Source organism: Oryctolagus cuniculus, chromosome 7 (genome assembly GCF_051225735.1).
Source record: "Oryctolagus cuniculus isolate XC-2025 breed Fujian yellow rabbit chromosome 7, ASM5122573v1, whole genome shotgun sequence".
Taxonomy (NCBI): Eukaryota; Metazoa; Chordata; class Mammalia; order Lagomorpha; family Leporidae; genus Oryctolagus; species Oryctolagus cuniculus.
In genome coordinates, this window is record NC_142873.1 from 38,225,714 (window position 1) to 38,240,804 (window position 15,091).

At 45.3% G+C, this 15,091-nt stretch overlaps 1 protein-coding gene and 1 long non-coding RNA gene across 2 annotated transcripts in view; both read right to left on the bottom strand.

Moving 5' to 3' along the window:
* Window positions 1-509: 509 nt before the first annotated feature.
* On the bottom strand, window positions 510-5,566 carry UFC1 (ubiquitin-fold modifier conjugating enzyme 1). Its single transcript, XM_070077461.2, has 6 exons — window positions 5,426-5,566; window positions 2,108-2,175; window positions 1,809-1,872; window positions 1,452-1,528; window positions 1,117-1,207; window positions 510-918 (listed from the first exon to the last, which is right to left on the bottom strand). Exons 1-6 carry the CDS (start codon window positions 5,546-5,548, stop codon window positions 847-849), a joined length of 495 nt encoding a protein of 164 aa, XP_069933562.1. The 5' UTR covers window positions 5,549-5,566; the 3' UTR covers window positions 510-846.
* Window positions 5,567-6,149: 583 nt separating this feature from the next.
* Window positions 6,150-15,091, bottom strand: part of LOC149125470 (uncharacterized) — a 29,717-nt gene continuing 20,775 nt past the window's right edge. Inside the window, exon 2 of the long non-coding RNA XR_016210470.1 lies at window positions 6,150-6,427. This is a non-coding gene — a long non-coding RNA (uncharacterized LOC149125470). The remainder of the gene's footprint in view (window positions 6,428-15,091) is intronic.

A 15,091-nucleotide genomic window follows, 5' to 3' on the forward strand; every position in this document is an offset into this window, starting at 1 on the left:
CCATGGAAACGCAGCCAACTTTAGGACCGCTAGTTCCCAGCCCAGCCCAGAGTGGTCTTTAACACTGCTGCAAAGCCAGTTTCTGAGGGATTGCGTCCCTTCGCCCTATCCCGTGGCCCAGAATGGCGCGGCCCCGATAGTCGCAGGCTCGCAGCACAGATCCTTCCCAGACAACAGTGGTGTTGGTGTGGCCGGCTGCAAGCCTGGGTCTAGCCTGCAGAACAGCGGAGAAGCATCTAGCACTCCACATAGGGACGGGAAGATTCCCGGAGGGCAAGGAATGCTGGCTCTGCAAAAACCATTCCTCAAGCTCCTCGCAGGACAAAGCACTAGGGGGAAGCACGGCTCACCGCTAAAAGTCAACGGCAGATAGCAGCAGCAGGGACAGCGGTCGAATTCCCTTACACTGCCCGGCTCCTGACCACAGCACGTTCCATTTCCCCCTCCCTTCCAACCTGGTGTAGCTGTTCATGGGTCTCTATTAACAGCCACCAATGAGGACCACAGGCTAACCGAGGAAGCAGCTGTTTATTTTATTGATGGGTTGTTTCCGAAAACGAAAAGGGCTATGTACACCCCTTATGCCTCCAGGATCTCCACCTGGGGAGGGCATAGAAATCGCCTCCGGGTTTCCCTAGGCCCAAGTCCTTCCCTTCCCTGTGCAGCCTAATTTAGAAACTCAATTGTGATACTGTGTATTTTTTTCCCCTTTTCCCAGCAATGCCTGCTGCAGCTACTTAGTAACGTCTAGAGGAGGGGGAGTATGGGAGGGAGCAGTCAGATGAGTAAGAACGATGCACAGGAAAACAGAAACGTAGTCTGCCGGCGCCTCAGTGGCTTGATGTTTCATTTCTCCTTGTGCTGAATCACGCCTTTCTGGATCAGATCAGGGATCTCCACGGCCAGCCATGGACCCAGCTGCAATACAAGGGAGACCCTGTGAGATTACCACCACCCAGTCAATGCCTCTTGTTCCATCAGCCTCTCCCTCCTGGAGAGAGGTGCTGAGCGAACATGCCCAGGGGGCAACGTGGGTGGGTATTCCTTGTTTTACCCTCGGCTACTTGTCTTGTACCACTCAGGGCCTCCCCTTCATATACTAAAATACAAACTTACCCCCAGAGCCATGAGATGAGCTAGTCCAAACTTGGGCACATTCCTGGCCCACAGAGGTTTGAAGTGGTCAGTCAGGCATATTTTGCCACCCCTGTGAGAGGTACAAGAGGAAGGTGTTGACATGCAAAGTTCACCACAGCAGCAGCCTCTGTGCTGCTACGTGAAATAGGAAGACTACCAGTGGTCAGCATTAAAAACCAAGTAACCAAGTCCTCTGCCCAGGCTTATCAGAGGGAGGCTGCAGCCTTTCTGATCGGCAGACTCAAAATCTTCAGCCTCCTAAGTTCTTTCCTAAAGCTTGGTTTGACCTTTCCTCGTCTTCCGTGCGGTCCTACCTGTACATCTTTGCTGTCTTTCCATCCAGCTCAGGGACTGCAATTTCTGGAGCAGTGGTGGGATATGTGATAGGAATCTGGAGGAATCACAAAGCCTTCGTAAGACAGAGACCAGGAGAGCAAGGAACTAGTCTAATCAAGCACATGTGTTCCTTGGTCGGACTGAAATGTTCCATAAACTCCCCAAGCAGCCTGTACACACCAGGGGGTCAGTAACTGTAACTTACAGTTGCTTCAAACCTCGGCTTTCCCCTCCCATTTGAAGAACCTTTGGTCCCTTCAAGAAAGATGACCTTGTGAACAATCACCTACTGCCCCTTCTACTAACCTTCCTATCTCCCACTCCAACACACTCACGTCAAACTCAATGTCAAACTCGTATTTGAGGAGATCATGGATGTACCAGCATTTCCCGAACCACCTGTAACAAAGACCAAACCTCAGTTCAGTGTTCCCTTTCTTTCCACACTCAATAACATCGTGGCTTAGGCCACCAGCCTGGAGGATTTCATGGGATGGGAACTGGGGAACTGTGAAGTTGTGAGAGTGGGGACAGCTAACATGTGACAGGGAAGCTCTGGCCGTGGCTTTGGGACACTAAAATGCATAAGATAGGTAAGACTCCCAACCCAAACCTCCCAAGAGGGTCTGCCTACCGAGTCCCTTCCTTGTTGGACTCCAGTCGGAACCAATCATTGTCCGCATTCTTGTTGTTCTCCACATACTAAAAGCAGAGAATGAAGCCTTTGAGGGGGAGGGGGAGGCGAGGGCAGTCCTCCCCCAACACAAAACAAAATAAAATAATTTCTCTTTCAGTATGTTTTCCCAGCTTTTCTTAGCGGGTAAAGCCACCACCTGCAGTGTCAGCATCCTATATGGGTGCTAGTTCGAGTCCCAGCAGAGATACCCAGAGAGAAGGTGAAGCAGAGAGAGAAGTCTTCCATCCACTGGTTCACTCCCCAACTGGCCACAATGGCCAGTCTTTTTTTTTTTTTTTTTTTTAAAGCTTTACTTATTTACTTGAAAGGCAGAAGGAGCTTCTTCTGGGTTTCCCACGCAGCTACAGGGGTCCAAGCCTTTGAGCCATCTTCTAGTGCCTTCCCAGGCCACAGCAGAGAGTTGGATTGAAAGAAGAGCAGCCGGGACATGAACCGGTACCCATATGGGATGCCAGCACTGCAGGTGGAAACTTAGCCCACTATGCCACTTAACTTTTTTTTTTAAGATTTATTTTTTATTTATTTGAAAGATAGAGAGAGAGACAGAGAGAGATCTTTCATTGCCCAAATGGTGGCAATCACCAGGGCTGGACCAGGCCAAAATCAGGAACCAGGAACTTCTTCAGGGTCTCCCACATGGGTGCAAGGACCCTAGCACTAGGGCCATCCTCAGCTGCTTTCTCAGACACATTATCAGGGAGCTGGATTGGAAGTGGAGCAGCCAGGACTCAAACTGGTGTCCATATGCGGTGCTGGCATTGCAGTCTGTGGCTTAACCTACCATGCCACAACACCAGCCTATTTTACTTCTGACAGTTCTGTGCTCAACCCACATCTCATTTCATGGTACACCTTCCCCTTAGAGACAATATTAGTCTTGGCTTCTGCTAGCACCAAATGCTCATAACATCTAAATCTTTACTTTTAGTCTAGAACTTTCTTTAGAGCAGAGGTAGGGAACCATTTTTCTGCCAAGGCCATTAGAACACTTATAACATCATCCATGGGCCATATAAAATTATCAACTTGAAATTAGCCTGTGGGCCAGCGCTGTGGCAGAGCAGCTAAAACTGCCAACTGCAGTGCTGTCATTTCATATGGGTACAAGTTCTATTCCCAGCTGTTCCACTTCTGATCCAGCTCCCTGCTAATGCACCTGGGAAAGCAGAGAAAGATGGCCCAAGTGCTAAGGTCCCTGCACCCACATGGGAGCCCTGGATAAAGCTCCTGGCTCCTGGCTTCAGCCTGGCCCAATCCTGTTGTTGCAGCCATCTGTGGAGTAAACCAGTGAATAGATAGCTAGCTCTCTCTCTCTCTCTCTCTGCCTCTCCCTCTCTCTGCAACTCTGCTTTTCAAATAAATAAATAAATAAATAAATCTTAAAAAAATAAAGCAAACTAGACTGTGATAGACTTACTGAATTTCGAGTCTTGCCTGCAGTTGCGTTGGCAGGACCAGTTCAAACAATTTCACAGGCTTCACAAGCCAATGCGGTTGGATGTTCCACCCCTGCCTTAGAACTTCAGACTACAGTATCTAACTGTATATCAACATTTCTACCTTCATTTCACAGGCACCTCAAACTCAGCACTTCCATCTGGAATTGATAACGTTCCTTCAGACCCATCCCTCTTCCTGCACACTCAATCTCAGACAGCAGTGTTAGTAGTCACTGTTACCCAGGCCAAAATCCTGGGAATCAGCCTGGACCCTCTCTCCTCCATTCCACCAGTCCTTCTGATTTTCCCTTTGGAACGGTCTTCAGAGCCTCACCACAACTGCCTAGCTTAGATCATCGTCTTTCTTTCCCTTGGATTAATGATGCATCCTTTCTTATCTTCTACCTTCAATTTTACCCCTGCCAAGAACATTTTTTTCCCTCCGTAATGTCACTGTGATTGACATAAAATCAAATATTTGGGGGCCAGCTTTGTGGCATAGCAGGTAAAGCAGCTGCCTCCGAGGCGGGCATCCCATATGGTCACCAGTTTGAGACCATTTCCAATCCAGCTCCTTGCTAATGAGCCTGGGAAAGCAGCAGAGGATGGCTCAAGTCAGAAGCTCCAGGCTCCTGGCTTTGACCAGGCCCAGCTTGGGCCGTTAGAGCCATTTGGGGAGTGAGCCAGCAGATGGAAGCTCTCTCTTGCCTTTTCTCTCTGCAACTCTGCCTTTCAAGTAAATAAATTAATAATAATAATAAAAAAACCCCAAATCTGACCATGTTATTCCTTAGCTTAATGGCTTACCAAAGCCTCCAAAATAAAATCCAAGTTCTGAAGCCTATCTCTTTAGCCTTGTTTACTACTCTCTGCTTCACACTTGGTGCCCTAGCCGCTCTGAAGCACTCGCATTTCTTCATATACTTCAAGCCATTTCTAGCTTCCATGCCTTTATTTACACTGACCTTATGCCTTGAGTATCCTCCTACCCCTATGTTTTAGAAGCTAACTTATGTTTACCCTTTAAACCTTAGTTCAAGTATTACTTCTTTCAAGAAGTCTTCTCTGAGTAAGCCCATACTGAATTGGGTATCTCAAGCTGTCAAAACATGCTAGCTGTTTCCGTGTCTATCCCTGACTCTCCACTTAACCACTGTAGGATAATGTTTCGTCTACTTCAGTAGAATCCATATTATTCAGTTTTGCATCCCCTCCATAGCTGGTAAGAGGTGCATAATAAAATTTTTCCCCCGTGAATGAATACGTGGGAGAGCTGCTGGCCAATGAAACATAGAGACCACTATATGGGAAAAGAATTTTCTTCTCTTTCGATAGCAGAAAAATTAGCTGAAAAGTCTCGTTTCTAACTAGGAGCTGCGATCTGCAATTCTCTGCAAGGAATACCTGCTTGAGTTTCCAGCCCTCCTGAGCGTCCCTCCCTCAGACAGAGTGGAGGGAGCAAAAAGAGGCAGACTTAAACCTGGGGCCCCAAGTAGTACTTTTTACCCTCTCTTCTACATCTAGGAGAGCAAACACCGGAGTCAGAGAGACACGTCACCTTCCGAGGAGGCGTGTCCGTCACGTAACTGCTGTGTTTAGTCTCTAAGTCTGGCCCCGCGGTGATCCTACCCTAAACTCTTCAGCCTCCTCCCCACCATCCCTCCAGAATCCCCCAGCCCCAAAATCATCCCATTTCTATGAACTTAGGCGTTAAACTTCAAAACCGGAAACGGCTTCCACACGGAGCCTATTTCTAAGGACACCCAATTACCCGCAACCCGTCCGAGACGCGGCTGGCCACAGAAATACAACTGACCCGGATAAGAGACTGATATTCCTCCTTCAGTCGCTGCACCCACAACTCTCGATCTCGGGGTCCGGCATTAGTCTTCAGCACTGGGATCTCAGAAACAACACGCCGTGTGGCCTCGTCCGCCATCTTGGTCCAGGGCACAAGGGAATCACGGAAGTGGTGTTACCGGTATTTAGGCTCAGAGTACCACCATCTTTACTATGGGAAAGTGAGGCGTTAGGTCTCTTTTAGATGTCTCTAAATGCAATCTAGTTCCTCATAATAAAGAAATTTGTCACCTGGTCACCTGCTTGTGGGTGCATCAGGAAGAACTGAGTGGAAACGGATTACCACTTCTTGAATACGGTACCTGTTATTAAAATCACTGGCAGGCAGCTCAAGGGTGACTTCCGTTCATGCTCAGAATAGCGACCTCAGAAAACTCTTCCGGGCACCTCCCCAAACCCCGAGAGAGTTGTTTCTGGCTCTTCTAAGGCACTCTTCAGCCTTCCTGAAACGCACGATTTTCGTGTTTCCACTTTGAAGAAACTTCCTTAGTTTTACATGAACTCCGGTGAGGTGGGAGAAGCCGAAGCAATTATCCATCAGAAAGGTTATAAACTCCTGGATAATTATTAGAAACGAAATCAAAGTACAGTTATACTCCTGCCGTCTCTGTCCTGAAGAATTAGCACGATGGAATTGGAGAGTCCTTAATCACTGCTACAGGAATGTAGAAGTCACTGGAGGGGCTGACGCTGTGGCCTAGTAGGCTAAGCGTCCGCCTGCGGCGCCGGCCTCCCATATGGACGCAGGTTCAAGTCCCGGCAGCTGCGCTTTCCATCCAGCATCTCTGCTATGGTCTGGAAAAGCAGTACAAGGTGATCCAAATGCTTGGGTCCCTGCATCTGCTTGGGAGAACCGGGTCAAGCTCTTGGCTCCTGGCTGTGGATCCGCCCAGCTCCAGCCATTGCTGCCATTTGGGGAGCGAACCAGCAGATGGAAGACCTCTCTCTCTGTCTCTGCCTCTCAAATAAATAAAATAAATTTTAAGAATAAAAGTCACTGGAAAACTTGGCTTTGGCTAGCCTAGAATAGACATTCATGGACAGCTCTAGACATAGACATTTTTTTAGTGTAGAATTAATTCATCCAAAAACAAATCATATGCACAACGAGTATTCTGCAATCCTTTGCAAACTTTTATACCTTCCAGTGGGTTTTAAAACCTAAACAACTGCTTGCATTGCTACATCCCATATGGGAACACCAGTTGGAGTCCTCTGCTCCTTTTCTGATCCAGCTCCCCGCTAATGTGCTTAGGAAGGCCGCAGAGGATGTCTCAAGTTCTTGGGCTCCTGTAACCCCGGTGGGAGACCCAGATGGAGTTCTGGACTCCTTGCTTCCACAGGGACGAGTCAGGGCCATTATTGCCATTTGGGGAGTGAACCAGCAAATAGATTTTACTCTCTCTGTCCACCACCTCCCCTGCTGTAGCTCTGCATTTCAAATAAATCTTTTAAAAAGTATTCTAAAAGTATAAATACAAAGATTTTGACTCTAAGTATCTTGTTTATTGAGTCATTCCAAGCCTGTGGCACTAATTTTGGATGCTGTTCTAGCAATCAACAAATTCTATAGTACATCTACAAATTTGATAATCTTGCTACATCTTGTCTAATAACCCTAGCTGAAACCTCTGTTGAAAAAAAGTGCTGGGGCTTGCGTTGTGGTGTAATGGGTGAGGCTGCCACTTGTGATGCCAGCATCCCATGTGGGTGCTGGTTCAGGTCCCAGCTGCTCCACTTCCCATCCAGCTCCCTGCTCATACATCTGGGAAGGCAGTGGAGGATGGCTCAGGTGTTTGGGTCCTTGCATCCATGTGGGAGACCCAGAGGAAGCTCCAGACTTCCGGATTCAGACAGGCCCACTTCTGGCCATTGTAGCTGTTTAGGGAGTGAACCAGTGGATGCAGGAGTTCTCTCCCCCTCCATCTCTGTAATTCTGCCTTTCAAATAAATAAATAAATAAATAAATAAATAAATAAATAAAATTCTTTCTTTAAAAAGAGTGTTAGAGCAAATATTCTTGTCTTGTCCTGATTTTAGAGGGAAAATGAGTCAGTATTTCTCCCTGAAGCATGATATTAGGTGTAGCTTTTCATAGATTACCAGATTCAGGAAATCCCCTTCTGCTCCTGGTGTGTTGCCAGTTTTCATTGTAAATGATGCTAGGGCTTTTTTTTTTTTTTTTTTTAATGTGTTTTCTGTATGAATTGAGATGATACTGTGGCTTCCATCTTTTGTTAGCATGCTATATATTTCTTTCATAAAAACTTGGATAAGGCTAAGGCAAAGCTTTGTAATATTTTCACTAAAGATCTCTCTCCCAGGGTAAACAAAGTCATTCCATTTCAGGTATACGCATGTGGTGTGGTACAGAGAGAAAAGATTTGGAATGAAGCTTTGTAATTTAATTGTCATAAAGCTTTGGAGAGTTAGTTTAACTCTGTAAAATGCATTTTCTTTGCTCTTAAAAGGAGATTAATTATGCTTATAGGGCTGATGTAACTACATATGCCATGACCCTTCATTCATTCACTTAACAGACTTTCAGGATAAAATTCAGATAAATGGCTTTTATGTAATAGTGAAGCCAGACTTACAAAATCTTACTTGTAATATCAAAGCATGAAAGTGATCAGTGCTAGCTGGTGTTTCTCAAAGGCAGGCAGGAAATGGTTAGCCCTGAAAATACTTCCTCTATAATGACCATAACATATTTTATAAGGTTTTTAATTATCTTGATATCCTGGAAGCTCAATCAAGGTGGGGATTATTCTTCAATATTGTTGGATGCTATATTTCTTTTTAAAAAATATTTATTTTATTTATTTGAAAGAGTTACACAGAGCGAGGACATGGAGAGGGAGAGGAGAGAGAGAAGAAGAGAGAGAGAGAGAGAGAGAGAGAGAGAGAGAGAGAGGTCTTCCATCCGTTGGTTCACTCCCCAATTTGCCGCAATGGCCAGAGCTGTGCCGATATGAAGTCAGGAGCCAGGAGCCTCTTCCAGGTCTCCCACATGGCTTCAGGGGCCCAAGGACCTGGGCCATCTTCTACTGCTTTCCTAGACCATAGCAGGGAGCTGGATATGAAGAGGAACAGCCGGGACTTGAACTGGCGCCCATATGGGATGCTGGCACTTCAGGCCAGGGCTTTAACCCACTGCGCCACAGCACTGGCCCCAGATGCTATATTTCTAAAACCTAATACAGTGCCTGGCACAGATTAAGTAGTCAATCAATATTTTAAATATTAGTGAATATCGGCCGGCACCGCGGCTCACTAGGCTAATCCTTCGCCTTGCGGCGCCGGCACACCGGGTTCTAGTCCCGGTCAGGGCGCCGGATTCTGTCCCGGTTGCCCCTCTTCCAGGCCAGCTCTCTGCTGTGGCCAGGGAGTGCAGTGGAGGATGGCCCAAGTGCTTGGGCCCTGCGTCCCATGGGAGACCAGGAGAAGTACCTGGCTCCTGTCATCGGATCAGCGTGGTGCGCTGGCTGCAGTGCGCCAGCTGCGGTGGCCATTGGAGGGTGAACCAATGGCAAAGGAAGACCTTTCTCTCTGTCTCTTTCTCTCTCACTGTCCACTCTGCCTGTCAAAAAAAAAAAAAAAAATTAGTGAATATCTTAACACAAGATAAGCATCAGAAATGCTGTCTTTTTAAAGCTGCACGCTGTCTCCCCCACCCCCACCCCCATTGGTTTGAAAAATTACATTAGATCACTTAAGGAAGTAAAGCTGGGGCCGGCACCATGGCACATTAGGTTAATCCTCCACCTGCGGCACTGGCATCCCATATGGACCTCGGTTCTAGTCATAGTTGCTCCTCTTCCAATCCAGCTCTCTGCTGTGGCCTGGGAAAGCAGTAGAAGATGGCCCCAAGTTCTTGGGCCCCTGCAGCCACATGGAAGACCAGGAAGAAGCACCTGGCTCCTGACTTCGGATCAGTGCAGCTCTGGCCATTGTGACCATTTAGGGAGTGAACCAACAGAAGGAAGACCTTTCTCTCTGTCTCTCCCTCTCACTGGCTGTAACGCTCTCAAATAAATAAATAAAATCTTTTTTTTTTTTTTTAAAGTAGAGCTTATACGTATAATACAAAACGCTGTCTCAGGCAGGTGTTGTCTTGTAGTGGGTTGAGCCACAGCCTGCAATGCAAGAATCGCATATGGGCTCTGGTTCGAGTCTCTTGGCTGCTCTACTTCCAATCCAGCTTCCTGTTGGTGTGCCTGGGAAAGCAGTAGAGGATGGCCCCAGTATTCACGTAGGAGACCCAAGGCAGGGAAAATTCCTGTCTCTATTAAAGGCATGGTTGTAGCTTTGTAGAGTAAACTTTTTTTTAAAGTGCATTTTTCATTTATTTGAAAAGCAGATTAAGAGACAGAGAAATCTTCCATCCACTGGTTCATTCTCCAAATGCCTGCAACAGCCAAGGCTGGGCCAGGTCAAAGAGCCTAGAATTCTATTCAGGTCTCCCACCGGGGTGGCAGAGAGCCAAATACTTGTCTGCCCAGGGTGTGCATTAACATGAAGCTGGAATAGGAAACAGAGGTGTTAAGACTCAATCCCAGACACTCAGTATGGAATGTGGGTGTCCCAAATGCTGGTTAACTTGCTGAACCACAACAACCACCCCTGTAAATTTCTTTTGGAGTACAGTTAGTTCTTTTTTTTTTCTTATTTTTTTATTTTTATTTTTTGACAGGCAGAGTGGACAGTGAGAGAGAGAGACAGAGAGAAAGGTCTTCCTTTTGCCGTTGGTTCACCCTCCAATGGCTGCTGCAGCCAGCGCGCTGCAGCCCGCCCACTGCGCCTATCCGAAGGCAGGAGCCAGGTGCTTCTCCTGGTCTCCCATGGGGTGCGGGGCCCAAGCACTTGGGCCATCCTCCACTGCACTCCCTGGCCACAGCAGAGAGCTGGCCTGGAAGAGGGGCAACCGGGACAGAGTCCGGCGCCCCGACTGGGACTAGAACCCGGTGTGCTGGCGCCGCAAGGCGGAGGATTAGCCTATTGAGCCGGGGCGTCGGCACAGTTTGTTCTTAAATTGTGGATTTAGCCTCTTCCTTTTAAAAATAAGATTTAAAAAAATTATTTGGAAAAGTAGAGTGACAGAAAGAGTCCCTAACCCATTGGTTCACTCCCTAAAGAGTGGAAATGGCTGCAAGAGTATGGGGCTGAGCCAGACCAATCAGAAGCAGAGCAGTCAGGACTTGAAACTCACACTCTGATATGGGATGATGCCAGCATCACAGGCAGTGGTTTCACTTGCAGCACCACAACACAGGCCCTGGGTTTAGCTTGTTCATGTTTTAAGTAATTCTCAGAAGAGATCAGAAGCAAGGGAGTGGGCATTTAGCCTACCAGTTGAGACACCCATGTCCCATATTGAAGTGCTGGGTTTGGTACCCAGCTCTGGCTCTTGATTCTAGCTTCCCACCAAAGCAGACCCTGAAAGGCATCAGAGATGGCTCAAGTTATTGGGTTTCTGCCACCCATGTAGGAGACCTGGATCATGTTCTGCTCTGGCTTCCAGCTTCTGCATCAGCCCAGCCTGCCCTGCCATTGTAGGCATTTGGGGAGTGAACCAGCAGATGCCAGCTGTGTCTGTCTTTTTCTCAAATAAATGAAAAATAACAGCAACCACCTAACAAATGAACAGCTTATAGTAGTCATTTGTCTGCCTGTTGCATAATAACTTCCTTTCCCATAATAGTTGTCTTTACTGAAACTCTACTGGGCTTTTTAGGATTCCTGATAAAACTGGACAGAAGTAGCTGCAGCCAACACTGTAACTGGAGCCTATAGGAATCAACTCAAGACTGTCCAGAGAATTTCCTTATGGTTCATCACACAGCTGTCTTTGAACATGTGACGCATGTGAAGGCACATGGACTTGCCCCACATCTTTCCTCTGTGTCTATCATGTTTTGTTGGTTTCTACCAGTGTCACCCCATTTGCTCTAACTCTATAAATTCCAAAATCCTTTTCTGAATGGGATTTGGGTTTGAATGTTATTTTTCCTGTCTTTTTGCAGGCCTGCAATAATAAATAATACACATTCTCTTTATCAGAAGATGAATTCAGTGTTTTTGTAGTAAGTTGTGTGTGTTTTGTACGTGTGTGTGCAAGTGAACAGGCTTATTGCATGACAAGGAGAGTCAGGAAAAGATTGAAAGATTGTGCAGGCCTCAGAGTCACCATTTTTTATTTTAATTTTTTATCTAAGCTAAACAAATTTCTTGAAATTCAAACATGCAGATTTAGGAATATAGTGATACTTTCACCCCACACTCCTCCTCCTTCTTCTCTTATCCCCACTCTTAATTTTTACAATGATCTACTTTCAGTTTAAGTTCAGATTAGCCCTACACTAAGTAAAGATTTCAACAAATAGAAAAGTTCCTCAACAGTAGACAAAAGGCTATAAATGATCATTGAATCTCAAAATGCCAACTGCACTCTTTTTTTTTTTTTTTAATTTTTGACAGGCAGAGTGGACAGTGAGAGAGAGAGAGACAGAGAGAAAGGTCTTCCTTTTGCCGTTGGTTCACCCTCCAATGGCCGCCGCGGCCAGCGCGCTGCAGCCGGTGCACCACGCTGATCCGATGGCAGGAGCCAGGTACTTATCCTGGTCTCCCATGGGGTGCAGGGCCCAAGTACTTGGGCCATCCTCCACTGCACTCCCTGGCCACAGCAGAGAGCTAGCCTGGAAGAGGGGCAACCGGGACAGAATCCGGCGCCCCGACCGGGACTAGAAGCCGGTGTGCCGGCGCCACAAGGCGGAGGATTAGCCTAGTGAGTCACGGCGCCGGCCCAACTGCACTCTTATACATTACATTTTTGGTACTTTGTTAGTAATCACAGATCAGGGAAAACATGGTATTTGTCTTTTTGGGACTGGCTTATTTCATTAAGTATAATGATTTCTAGTTGCATCAATTTTGTTGCAAAAGAAAGGCTTCCTTCTTCTTTTATGGCAGAGTAGTATACTATATGTATGTGTGTGTGTGTGTGTGCACATTTTGTCATCAGTTGATGGACATCTGAGTTGATTCTGTATCTTAGCTACTGTGAACTGATCTGCAATACGCATAGAGGTACAGATAACTCTTTCATATGCTGATTTCATTTCCTTTGGGTAAATTCCTGGAAGTGAGATGCCTGGGTCATATGGAATATCTATTTTCAGCTTTCTGAGGTATCTCCATATTGTCTTCCGCAATGGCTGTACTAGTTTACACTCCCATCAACAGTGGATTGAGGTACCTTGCCAGCATTTATTGTTTGTTGATTTTGGGATGATTGCAAACCTAACTGGGGTGAGGTGAAACCTCATTGTGGTTTTAATTTGCAGTTCCTTGATGTCTAGTGATCCTGAAGATTTCTTTATGTGTCTGTTGGTCACTTGAATTTCCTCTTTTGAAAAATGCCTCTTCAAGTCCTTTGACCATTTCTTTTTTAAAAGATTTATTTATTTGTTTGAAAGTCAGAGTTACACAGAGAGAGGAGAGGCAGACAGAGACAGAGAGAGAGGTCTTCCATCCACTGGTTCACTCCCCAAATGGCTACAATGGCCAGAGTTGTGCTGATCCAAAGCCAGGAGCCAGGAGCTTCTTCCAGGTCTCCCATGCGGGTCAGGGGTCCCAGAGTTTTCCTAATGCTCTCTTCTAGTAGTTTGATGGTACTGGGGTATAGGCTTAGATCCTTGATCATTTTGAGTGGATTTTTATATAAGGTGTAAGGTAGGAGTCTTATTTCATACTTCTGCATGTGAAGATCCAATTTTTCCAGCACCATTTGTCAACAAATGAAGAGACTGTCCTTTCTCCAGAGATTCATTTTAGCTCATTTGTCAAAGATTAGTTGATGTGTGAATTGATTTCTGGAGTTCCTATTCTGTTCCATTGGTCTACATGCCTATTATTTGTGCCAGTATCAGGCTGATTTGAATATAATTGCCTTGTAGTATGCCCCCTTTTTAAAGTTTTATTTATTTACTTGAAAGTCAGAGTTACACAGAGAGAGGAGAGGAAGGGGGAGACAGAGAAAGTGAGCAAGCGAGAGAGAGAGAGAGACAGAGAGAGAGAGAGAGGTCTTCCATCTGTTGGTTTACTCCTCCCCAGTTGGCTGTAACGGCAAAGCTGTGCCAATCCAAAGCCAGGAGCCAGGAGCTTCTTCCAGGTCTCCCATGCGGACACAGGGGCCCAAGGACTTGGGCAATCTTCTATTGCTTTCCCAGGCCATAGCAGAGAGCTGGATCAGAAGTGGAACAGCTTGGATTCAAACCAGTGCCCGGATGGGATGCCTGCACTGCAGGTGGCGGCTTTACCTGCTATGCCACAGCACCAGTCCCATAGTATGTCTTAAAATCTGGTATTATGATGCCTCCAGATTTGCTTTTGTTCTTTAAGATTGCTTTAGCTATTTAGGGTCTCTTGTGTTTCCATATGAATTTTAGCACCATTTTTTCTAGATCTGAAAAGAATGTCATTGGTATTTTGATTGGGATCTCATTGAATCTGCAACTTTCAGTAGTATGGATATTTTGATGATATTAATTCTTCTAATCTATAAATATGGAAGATTTTCCCATTCTTTTTGTGTATCTTCTTCTATTTCTTTCATTAATGTTTTGTAATTTTCATTGTAGATATCTTTTACCTCCTTGATTAAATTTATTCCAAGGTACTTTTTTTTTTTAATAGCTATTGTGAAAGAGATGGATCTTAGAAGTTGTTTTTTAGCCATGAAATTTTCTGTGTATACAAAGGCTATTGAATTTGTGTGTTGATTTTATATCCTGCCACTTTATCAGACTCTTTTATGAATTCCAATAGTTTATTCGTGGAGATTTTTGGTTTCTCTCTATATAGAATCATGTCATCTGTGAATAAGAATAGTTTAACTTCCTCCTCTCCAATTTGTACACCTTTGATTTCTTTTTCTTGCCTAATGTCTCTGGCTAAAACATCCAGAACTATGTTGAATAGCAGTGGTGAAAGCAGGCATCCTTGTCTGGTTCTGGATCTTAGTGGAAATTCTTCCAACTGTTTCCCATACAATGAGATGATGGCTGTAAGTTTGTCTTAAGGTATCTTGATTGTGTTGAGGAATGTTCCTTCTGCACTCAATTTGCTTGAGGTTTTTATCATGAAAGGATGTTGTATTTTATCCAACGCTTTTTCTGTATCTATTGAGATAATCAAATGGTTTTATTCTTCAGTTTGTTAATTTGATGCATCACATTTATTGATTTGTGTATGTTGAACTGTCCCTGCATTCCAGGGATAAATCCTGCTTGGTCTGATGAGTGATCTTTCTGATATAGTGTTGGATTCAATTAGCAAATATTTTGTTGAAGATTTTTGCATCTATGTTCATAGGGGAAATTGGTCTGTAAATCTTTTTCTCTGTTGCATCTTTTCCATGTTTAGAAATTAAGGTGATGCTGGCTTCATAGAAAGAATTTGGGAGGATTCCCTCCTTTCAATTGTTTTGAATAGCTTGAGAAGAATTGGAATTAGTTCTTCTTTAAAAGTCTGGTAGAATTCAGCAATGAAACCATTCATTCCTGGGCTTCTTTTTGTTGGGAGGGTCATAATTACTGATTCAATCAGAAAGTATTGGTTT